Below are 10822 nucleotides of genomic sequence, written 5' to 3'. Positions count from 1 at the left end.
GGGCTGGAGCGCTGTACTGGGCGAGGTGCAGGGCCCGGGGCTCTGTATTGCGCTGGGTGAAGGGGCTGGAGCGCTGTACTGGGCGGGGGGCAGGGCCCCCAGGGCTCTGGGCTGGACTGGCTGCGGGGTGCAGGGGCTGCGGCTCTGTAGTGGGCCGGGGGCAGGGCCCGGGGCATTGCACAGAGCTGGCAGGGGCCGTGCAGCGCGGGGACGGATCCGGGGGCAGGGCCGGGCCGGGCCGGGCCGGGATTGGCGGCGGCGGGAGCCCGGCCCCTCTCTGTCGCGCAGGCGGGGAAGCGCTGGCTCAGGCACCGGCCCGGCTGCAGCTGCTGCTGCTTCTGCTTCACCCCCCGGGCCGTTGGCGGCGCCCAGGCCTCGCAGCGGGAAGCTGGCAGCCGAACCCCGCCACGCGGTGAGCCCCGGGCCGGGCAGCGGGCCCCGTTGGCGGGCAACTGCGGGCAGTGGGCCCGGCCGCGCCGGCGGGGTGAGGCGAGGCCCGGGCCGGTCGCATCCGTATCCTCCCCCCGCCGCGCTGCGGCCGGCCTAGAGGAGGGCATGGGGGGGCGGGTATAGGTAGGTGGGTGGGGGAGGTTTGTGGGGGGAGGTAGGTGGAGTATGTGGGGCTTGTGGGGGGAGGTTGGTGGGGTATAGGGGAGTGGGGGTGGGAGGGGCTTGTGGGGGGAGGTTGGTGGGGTATGAGGGGTGGGAGGGGCTTGTGGGGGGAAGGGGGTGGGACATGCTTGACACCGTCCCCCATGGTGATTCAGGAGTGGCGTGTGGGTGCGGGATGGAGGTTCTGGAGGGTGTAAGAAGGGGTGTGTCTGGCGGAGGGACTCATGGCTGGAGTGTGTGAGGGGTTTTGGGGGGGTGTGTGGGGTGGATTCTGGCGGGTGGAGACGGGTGGAGGTATGAGCGGAGAGGTATAAGAATGAATGGGTGGTAGTGGATGGACGGGGTTATAGGAATATGAGTATTGGGGATATAGAGAGGGATATGGTTGTATGAGGCACTTATTTAGGTCTCATTTTTTCCATATTGGATGTGTAGGGTCCTTTATTTTCCATATAAAATATCACAACAGTTGTAGCCCTTTTTCCCTTTTCATTTCCCATATTTCCCTCCCTTTTCCCCTGTTTTACTGTCCTTACAGGTGTGTGCATTACCTTTACAGTCATTGGTCATCTCTGAGGTGTTTCATATTCATACAAACCACTTTCCCCTTCATCCATCCTCTCCTTCAATTTCTTGCTGCAGGGAAGCCCTTCTGAACTCTTACCAGCAACCAGAAGTGGCTGAAACAGATCCTGCTGACCTCCCACTATATCTGAACTAACCAAATACCAGAATATTTGTGTGCTCTCCCTTTTGAGTAAGTGCCACAGTTTCATACCACAAATCTTACATATCATTTTTCCTACCAAATTATTAGGATTTCAATCTAATTTGTAGCACATATGTTCATATAGCAAGTGACAGCATAATTGTCTTTGCCTTGAAGTAAAATGGATACTTGCAGAAGTCTTTTAAACATTAGGCAAATAGTGCTGTTGGAGTGTGAGATTGTGAGCTTAATGGGGCACACATTTCAGTTGTGTAGGACAGCAAAAATCCTGTAACTGGAGCTGACTGGCACCCTTGGTGGTCTCAACAAAATGATCAGATTATTAGACATAGAGACTGAATTACCATCCTGCCCTGGATGTGATCTAGAATGGGATAAGGCAAACAGGATGTGTCTTGGCTGTAGTTTTTGTGAAGTGGTGTCATTGTTGGTGCATAGCACTGATGCTAGCAATGGTGGGGGCACTAGTGCAGACTAGCTGCAGGTGTTTTTATCAGTCAGGCCAGCCATACCTCTAGTATGTCTAGTCTAGATGATATGGTGATGGTAAACCTAGAAGTCAGTATGTGTTGTTGCTTCTACTGTTAGTGTTGCCGGAGCTCTCTTGTGCTGTAATGACTAAGGGAGATATTCACAGTGCAGAAAAAGCCTATTGGTGCAGAGTGAGGGGGAAACATACCAGAGGCAGAGCATTTGTGAGAAGTGCCATCTGCATTTATAGTTCTGTATAAATAATAAATGCTTTATGGATTAGATGACCCTAGTGTCTAGAGCTGTCACTATGACAACTTTCAGGATTGCAAAAATCAGAGCTGGACTTCTCTCAAAAAAGCATCAGTAATGCTTAATAATTAGCCACGAGTTTGCTTGAGTATGATGGATGTTCTGAAGATAGTATGTTATTTCTGTCATATCCTCCTCTTTTAAATATGAATTTATGCTGGCGAAATAGTCTGACAGCCTTGAAGTCCTCTATCCACAGGGAGGAAGGATAGTGTTTTGATTATCGCCAGATTGGTTCTGGGGAGATCTGGGTCCAGTTTCTTTTCCGCTTCAATTCATGTGTGGCCTTGGGCAAGTCACTTAGCCTTAGGGTATGTCTTCACTACCAGCCAAACTACAAAACACCAAATATGCACATCTTCAGGAGGCTTGCAGAATGTAATCTTGGTCCAACTGTCCCGTAAGCTTATTTGTCCTTCGAAAGACACTCAGATGAAGACAGGATTTAGTTACAGGAAAATATTTCTCGGTTTGCTTGAAAGCCAGTTTAAGAAGAACAGTATCGTTGAGGTATGTTGTTGAATAAGAGATGTATCTGCTGCTGTGTATAATGGGCTTACTGGCAGCGATGATTTTGCATGGCTGTACAAAAGACACTGGAGGGAAACCTGGAATTTATATGTACACTGAAGGAACAATGTCCAAGCGAGTTGTGTGTGGTTTACATAAGCTTGGGAGAATTTAATTTTTATCTTTTTATAATTTTGATGGATAATATTTATTTTTAAGCATTTTTTCGATTATCAATTTAAACTTTCACAGTTGTGCAAAATTATGGGTTTTAACCTTTTTAAAAAAAATTATTGATTTAAATGTTCAGAGTTGCAGAAAATGATGTGGGATCAGACTATAATTACTTTAGTAATAGATGTTGAGATTCAAAAAATTAAAGCTTTATAACTGTTAAAACACATTATCAGCATCAGGTGTCAAAATATATGAAGTAAATATCCTTAAATAGAACTCTAGTAAGCTCTCAAGCAGCATTTTCAAAAAGAAAAGGGGTACCTGTGGCACCTTAGAGACTAACCAATTTATTCGAGCATGAGCTTTCGTGAGCTACAGCTCACTTCATCGGATGCATACTGTGGAAACTGCAGAAGACATTATATACACACGGAGACCATGAAACAATACCTCCTCTCACCCCACTGTCCTGCTGGTAATAGCTTATCTAAAGTGATCATCAAGTTAGAGTGAGTTTGTGTGTGTGGGGGCGGAGGGTGAGAAAACCTGGATTTGTGCTGGAAATGGCCCAACTTGATGATCACTTTAGATAAGCTATTACCAGCAGGACAGTGGGGTGGGAGGAGGTATTGTTTCATGGTCTCTGTGTGTATATAATGTCTTCTGCAGTTTCCACAGTATGCATCCGATGAAGTGAGCTGTAGCTCATGAAAGCTCATGCTCAAATAAATTGGTTAGTCTCTAAGGTGCCACAAGTACTCCTTTTCTTTTTGCGAATACAGACTAACACGGCTGTTACTCTAAAAGCAGCATTTTCTTTCTTTGCCTATCTGTCAATTTTGATTATTATAGATGGAAATATTTTTTGGCCGGTTTGTGTGTGTATATGGTTAAATCGATGTTCACCACCATTTACTGATAAAAATTGAATTCTTCCAAGCCTGGATATGTGAGAAGACGGTTCTCATGTCTAATTCAACCTTACTGTTCACACAAGACTGGGAATTTACAGGTGGTAGTACATTCTCAGCTGCATGGTGAGTGACAGGGAGGTGAGTCAGCCACCAGCAGCAGCACACCACTACAGTACAGGCAGCTGGGCTTTCTGTAAAGGAGGAGAATATGGATATATGTGACATCTTGTCCTTAAGAGCTGATACCTGCTGGCTCATGTATAAAGTTGCATGACATGGTCCTGTATGCATAAACTGTAGAAACACTTTAATTGGTAAAGTGTCGTAGTTCATTTTCCACTATAAACATATTTTTTACCTCTGCATTACACCTGCAATTTTTTTACTTTCAGTAAAAATTCATTCTGCCTGAAATGTGACATGAGTTGTAGCTGGCTATGGGAGACATTTTTTGGAAAGTTTGAATTGATCAGGCTATTATTTTCTGGGATACTAGACTTTATTTTGCTGGTGTGAGGGAAGAAATGTTTTTTCATTTGAAAAGTCTTAACAATTTTTTTAAAAACAAATATCAAAAAAGGCTTGGCCTAGAAAGTTCTTCTTTGCTCTATTCTTCAATGATATCTAGATTACAGTATCAGAGGTGAGGTAGACATCTTAAATGTTATTGACCACTGAACTAAAAGGCCAGATAAAATAGCATTAAAGTATGTTAGAAAAATAAAAACCATGAATCAAGAAATGTCTGGATGTTGCAAACAAATGTGGTGGTGGGGAAAATAAAAATTCAGTTTACCTTTAAAGTATGGTGTGATGCTCATGTATTCTCAGCTGTTTGCTTGGGGGTTTGGAGCAGTTGCTTTGTTTTTTGAGCAATCTCTTTCTTTTTTAACAGGAGATATAAGACAGAGTATATGGTTTTGTTTATTTTACTTTTGTTAGATGTCATGTAAGGGTGAATTTCATGAATCAAATAAATAAAAAATTAACCTTTGAACCTAACAACCGTGACAGACATTTCTTTAAAATGAAGCTATTTCTGCAGCATTTGAATTCTCATCAGGAGAACTGTTCAGACCTTCTGGGCCTCTACCTTCAATCTGTTGATAGAAAGAGCTTGTAGCCTTTCTGTTGCACCTCTTATCACGATATTCACATCTTGCACTCTTAAGTGCAGTGCACTTTAAACACTCTCAGAGCTTAGGAAATTGGAATTGAATGTGTCATCTAATGACAACTATAGGAATTGCCATTTTGGATCACACCAGTGGTCTATCTAGTTAAGTACCATGTCTCTTATAGCAGTGGTTCTCAAAGCCGGTCTGCCGCTTGTTCAGGGAAAGCCCCTGGTGGGCCGGACCAGTTTGTTTACCTGCTGTGTCTGCAGGTTCGGCCGATCTCGGCTACCACTGGCCATGGTTCGCCGCTCCAGGCCAATGGGGATCGCAGGAAGCGGCGCAGGCCAAGGGATGTGCTGGCTGCCGTTCCTGCAGCCCCCATTGGCCTGGAGCGGCAAACCGCGGCCAGTGGGAGCCACGATCGGCCGAACCTGCGGACTCAGCAGGTAAACAAACCGGCCTGGCCCGCCAGGGGCTTTCCCTGAACAAGCGGCAGACCGGCTTTGCGAACCACTGTCTTATAGGAACCACTACCAGATCTTTCATAGGAACATGCCTTGATTCCCAAACTGGACAATTATGGAATAACCTGCTCAGAGGGGAAGTTTCTTCTTAAATTCATCTCTTAGTGGTGAACTTATGCTCTGAATCCAGTGTATTTTTGTTCTATCTAATGTAACTACATGTTTATATTCATAAAAATGTCTAATCCTTTTTGAATCCTGCCAAGTTCTAGGCCTTTACCTTGTGGTTAAATGTGATTTTTTTTAAAAAAAGCCCTGTCATAAACTTGAATTTAGGTAAAGGCATTCAATTTTCAGTATTTCCTATTCCATTCTTTACACATCCTAATATTTTGGTTTTTTTTAACTTCTGCTATGTATTGGCTTTCATGAAGTGGTACCAGTATCTGTTTCCCAGCCATGTAAATGAATGGTTCAAATAATTCTTTCCAGTTATTATTTCTTCAAATCCTTTGAACCTATTTTAATAACAAAAATAAAAATGTAAAGCTGTTAATATATAGTGAAATTTTACATGCTCAAAGCCAGGAAATTCAAAATTTTGTGTCTCATCTGGCATAACTTGGACATGTTGCACTAAGTAAGTTCACATTTAATTCTGCATTATGAAGATGTCAGTTTCAGCTCCATAGTTAGGGTTGAGTTTTGCACTTACATCAGGGATTTCGTCTCTTTATTATAACAGGACAGACTTACAATGGCATTGAGATCCTTAACTTTTGGTTTCTTGAATCTTGTGTGTTTCAACTTTTGGGTATATAACACTGCATCAGTTCATAGATATATTTTTTTTTAAAAGCTGGAAGGAACCATTATTATCTTGTTTGACCTTCAAATCAGTGTTGTTTTTTGTATTTCATCTATGCCTAATTTGTTTCTGATGAGACTAAGAAAACAATAGTAGGTATTTATAAAGTTGTTTCCTTTGTTAGCATGCTCTATTCATTTTGTCATCTTTTTTTCCCCTCTAGCACAAACAAATTATATCACATCATGGCAACAGACTCTATGGAGATCGATGATGCTTTATACAGGTAAGAATGCCATACCCGATATATCGCTGTAAGATGTATCTTTGATATTACTGCAAGTAGATACACTTTGCTGCAGCATTAATACCGGATTTGAAATGTATTTGCTGCCTATTAGCCAGAGTGAAAATACCTGTGCTGCTGTGTCCCCTGCAGTTTAAAGGAATAAAACATTTAAAAGTACAGTACACACAAGTAACATTGTGATTCTACTTTCTATTTAATACAGTCTTTCAAAACGTGTGACTTGCTGTTGGCAGACTATTTTTTGTATACTTAATTAATTTTACTGGTACTTGCCATATAAAATATTTGTCCAGCTAAAGAACTGGTCAGCTACTGCAGAGTAAGTGCCAAATTATCTGAACAATACTAGTGAAAATTATTTAATACTATTTGTCAAATTACTGTATGGTCAGCCATACATAATTACACCCCTTATGTTTTGTATATTTTCTCTTCCTTCCTGATGTCAATCCACATTCACTGTTTTTCTTTCCTAAAATAGACTATAGTGTATCTTTTCTTCTATTGTTTTCTATTTATTTCCTCTTCTCCTTCTCTCTCCCTCCACCCCTTATCTTTCTTCTGGCCTTTTCCACATTGTATTCTGTGTTTTTCAAAACATAATTTCTCTCTCTCTTTATTTCTTCCCCCTCCAAATCTGTCTGTACTACACTTCTCTTTTCTAACTTACCCACTCAGTCACTGTGCTGAACCCTGCTTGGGGACTGCTGACTAGTTCAGGGTCTGATAAACTTGAAACTCCCTGCCCAGGCTGGCTGCTTCAGCTCATAGAGTTTTTTCATCATTCTTCCAGTAAAAATGTGGTCCCTTGGAACAGGCTGGGAGTTCAGTGCACCCTAAATCCTTGTGATCCTCTCATAAAAAGCTTCCTAAGACATCTTAACAGGATGGTGTGCTGATGGGCTCATTGAATTTTGCTGTCCCCAAAAACCTCAGCTGTGCCCCTTCTTTCTTCCTTGGAAATGAGACTTCTATAACTCTATTACAGAGAGAGACAAAGCAAGATATTTGAATATGATATGTTAGAAGAGTGGGTTCAGCTCCACATATACTGTAGAAATTAAAATCTTTCTTCTTCATGTTTGTAAATCATGACAAATGTGTTTTAACTAAACAGTTGGTAGATTTTAATATCTTATTGTTATACATTTTATTATTGTCTTTCACAATATTTGATGGAAGTTCTAAAAGTCAAACTTTATCCTCAAATGGCAGAATTGGATCCTCAGACTTCCATTTGCAATTTGTAACCCCTAAATGACTCCTACAGTATGACCATAACAGGACCTGTCTATATTGGAACACAGTAACCCTGAAGATGGTGAAATAGGGAGAGAAGTTTCTTTTTTGGAAAGATGCGAGTTCTCAGTTAATAATGTTCCATGCACCAGACTTGATACTCTAAACATACTGAATTCCCTTACATTTTAGTGGCATGGTATTTTCACACATTGTATACACTTACATGTTTGCCTTTCTTGTGATCTCCTGCTGATCCCCTCTGCCCCAGGACTTCTTCCTCCTCTTCACCCTGCCAAAAAAAATGTACGCGACAAATCTTTGGGTAGACTAATTTCTATAGTACTGATATTCTTAGAAGCATATCAGACAAACCTAATTTCTCTCTCTCTCGCTTAATCATTTACAAAATAAGTCATTGCTCTTGATACAGTAAATGAAATTCAAAATGATTTAAATAATTTGATATACTGAGTTGAAACCAGATGGTTGGAAACTTTAGAGAGCTGAAGATCTTTAACAGTTCAGCAGTTGGATGTACATGAGCTGCTTTGAACTCTGATTTGGTGAAGAAAATTCCCAGTTCTGAGCATGCTTGTGCCTGCAAGAGATGTAGTTCCAAGTATACCCTGACGTACCCTGAAGAGATAAGTCTTGAACTACATTACAATGAATACAGGCCCCACAATGCCAGATTTTAGGGTAGAACCGCACTAATTTTTCTTTGTATCTCACAGATTTCCATATCAGTTATGCTGAGTTTGCAACTAAAAAATGTTTTCTAACTTGCCTTGGGGCCTCTGATCTTGCCTTGGCCTCTGAATCTCAGGAGAGCTTTTTTTTGTTAAGGAAAAGTTAGCACATGTGACTCCATTTTGGTTTGGGGCCCACCATTGTCTAAAAGCAAATACATCATGCACCAGGAGGAGTGTTCCTTAGATACTGCATCTCTGTGAAAATCCTCCTCCTTGTCTCCAGCCTGCCTTGACTCCTAGTATCTGTTTTTTGTCAGTCTCTAACTCCCTATCTCCTGGCCTTTGATGTGAGGCCTCCCATCCTGATAATAAAAGTTACTGATGCATGGCTTTAGGACCATGCTGTGTAATTAACATACTGGTTTAGCACGAGGAATGCACCAAGCAGGGATAGGTGGTAGATAAGAAAAGGGTTTGTTTATTGGCTACGGTTTCCGATGCACGAGGGCATCATGCTTTGCTAAAAAGTATATAACCTTTGTATAATCTGTATTCGGGGTCCCCTCCTGGCTGGGGGAGGGGCGGGGGAGGCATCATGCTCGAGCGTAATAAACTTGGTGTTTTTTGGGAACTCTGCAGTTGTCGACTTTGTTTATGTGCCTCAGCTTAGATTCGAACTGTGCGTGTCCTATCAGGTATAATTCGCAGCAGTTGTGTGCGTGTCCTATCAGGTATAATTCGTAACATTTTCAATTCATGCATCATAACTAATACTTTGACTTGCAGAATCTCTGTGTCCTTAAGTTGCTCTGCAATCCCACTGTTTTTAGATTGTCCTTAGTTACATCTGTGCAAATCTTCGAATGGCTGATGGGGTTCTATATGTTTTACTAATGGCGTAATTTGGTCTGCAGAGCTTTTATTGTTGGTGACAGTCTGAGAGATGGAAAGAAGCTGGCTTGGCTATCAGAACCCAGGCTGAATTTGCAGGGCTGGCAATTTGCAAGTGAAAATACCTGCAAATTCTTGAAATAGCGTGTACTTATTTTGGAGGGAGTTCTATTTCTGTGTTTTTTTGTTTCTTGCTTGTAGTCGGCAGAGGTATGTTCTTGGAGACACAGCAATGCAGAAGATGGCCCAATCCAATGTATTCCTGAGTGGTCTAGGTGGACTTGGTGTGGAGATTGGTAAGTTTAATAAGTAGCACTGATATATAAATTTATTAAAGGTATATTTAAGAAAAATTAATTTAGTGTACATTGAGTGAATACATGTACAACATATGTACATAGAGCAGAACCACAATATGTAATATAGACATATTTTTATAGCTAGACGTTGTAAAGCATTTTGAAATACATTTGTATGGCTATTTATGCTGTTAAATTGATGCAGAAATTATTGGGTGAAATTCTTTGGCCTGTGTTATGCAGAAGGTCAGACTAGATCATAATGGTCCCTTCTGGCCTTAATCTGTGAATTTATACAATTAAATAATCTGAAACTACAGGCCGGATTTTCACTCGATGAGTGGGGGAAAGTTGTTAGAATTTAGCCTTAGCTGGTCATCTGAGAATGATGACCAGAGCTGGTCATCTGGCATAGGGGACCTCTGACCTGGGACCTCTGCTTTGGATGGGAAGGGACATGTCAGCAGAGTGCTCCTGTGCCCTGTCAATTTTTATCCGGCATATGGTCCCTTCTGCGGACTTTATTGGGATTTTTATCTGACACCAGAGTTGTGTGCATAGTCTTTTTAAATGGTAATGATAGCCCTTTCTTCGATTAGAGTTCCTGTAATGGTGCTTGTTGGATATAGGGTTGCCAGAAAATGAATACAGTTCACAGGTGAGGGATAAAAAGCTCCTTCTGCTTTCTCTGAGATTTCCACTAAGGAGCTGAATTGACTTTAAAAAAAAGTTATTCAGAAAGATATGTGACTGCTGCCAGCTGTTAAATTTTTATGTAAATAGAAGGTATGAGCCATTTCACTACTGGCAGGTAACTTTTCAATCACTTAGAGCAGGGTTTTCAAACTTCAGTGCACTGCTACCCCCTTCTGATAACAAAATTACTACATGACCCTGGGGGTGAGGCATGGAGAGAGAGGGGGCCCAAGCCCGAGCCCCACTTCCCCGGGTTGGGGAGAAGGGGCCAGAGCCTGAGCCCTGCCACCCCGGGTGCAGGGAGAGCTCAGGCTTCAGCTTCAGCCCTCCATCCCAGCAAGTCTAATACTGGCTCTGGCGACCCCATTAAAATGGGGTCATGACCGCTGACTAAGAGCTTTACGTTCAATCCTGTAAATGATGTTCGTTTTTTTTTTTTTTTCACTTTCAGCTAAGAATATAGTTCTAGCTGGAATAAAGGTATGTAAATTTTTTTTGTTGTAAAAGGAATTGGTATAAATTTCCTTTTAGTTAAGTAACATTTTCATTTTTGCAGTGACTGGGAATGTTCTTGTT

At 42.0% G+C, this 10822-nt stretch overlaps 1 protein-coding gene across 5 annotated transcripts in view; it reads left to right on the top strand.

The window, feature by feature from the left end:
- Positions 1–229: 229 nt before the first annotated feature.
- Positions 230–10822, top strand: part of UBA6 (ubiquitin like modifier activating enzyme 6) — a 54916-nt gene continuing 44323 nt past the window's right edge. Inside the window, exons 1-5 of one of the 5 annotated variants that reach the window (XM_084625902.1) lie at positions 284–412; positions 1255–1369; positions 6340–6402; positions 9453–9547; positions 10698–10726. In XM_084625902.1, the coding sequence (XP_084482028.1) occupies positions 6362–6402; positions 9453–9547; positions 10698–10726 (165 nt within the window). In that variant the 5' untranslated portion in view covers positions 284–412; positions 1255–1369; positions 6340–6361. Of the gene's footprint in view, positions 413–1254; positions 1370–2568; positions 2636–6339; positions 6403–8935; positions 9092–9452; positions 9548–10697; positions 10727–10822 lie in introns of those variants that run through there. The other 4 variants (XM_084625905.1, XM_084625903.1, XM_084625904.1 and 1 more) reach the window with 4 other exon arrangements.

Source organism: Lepidochelys olivacea, assembly GCF_965140295.1.
Source record: "Lepidochelys olivacea isolate rLepOli2 genome assembly, chromosome: 4".
Lineage (NCBI taxonomy): Eukaryota > Metazoa > Chordata > Testudines > Cheloniidae > Lepidochelys > Lepidochelys olivacea.
Note: the sequence above shows the minus strand (reverse complement) of the source record. Positions and strands in the feature narration are given on the sequence as shown.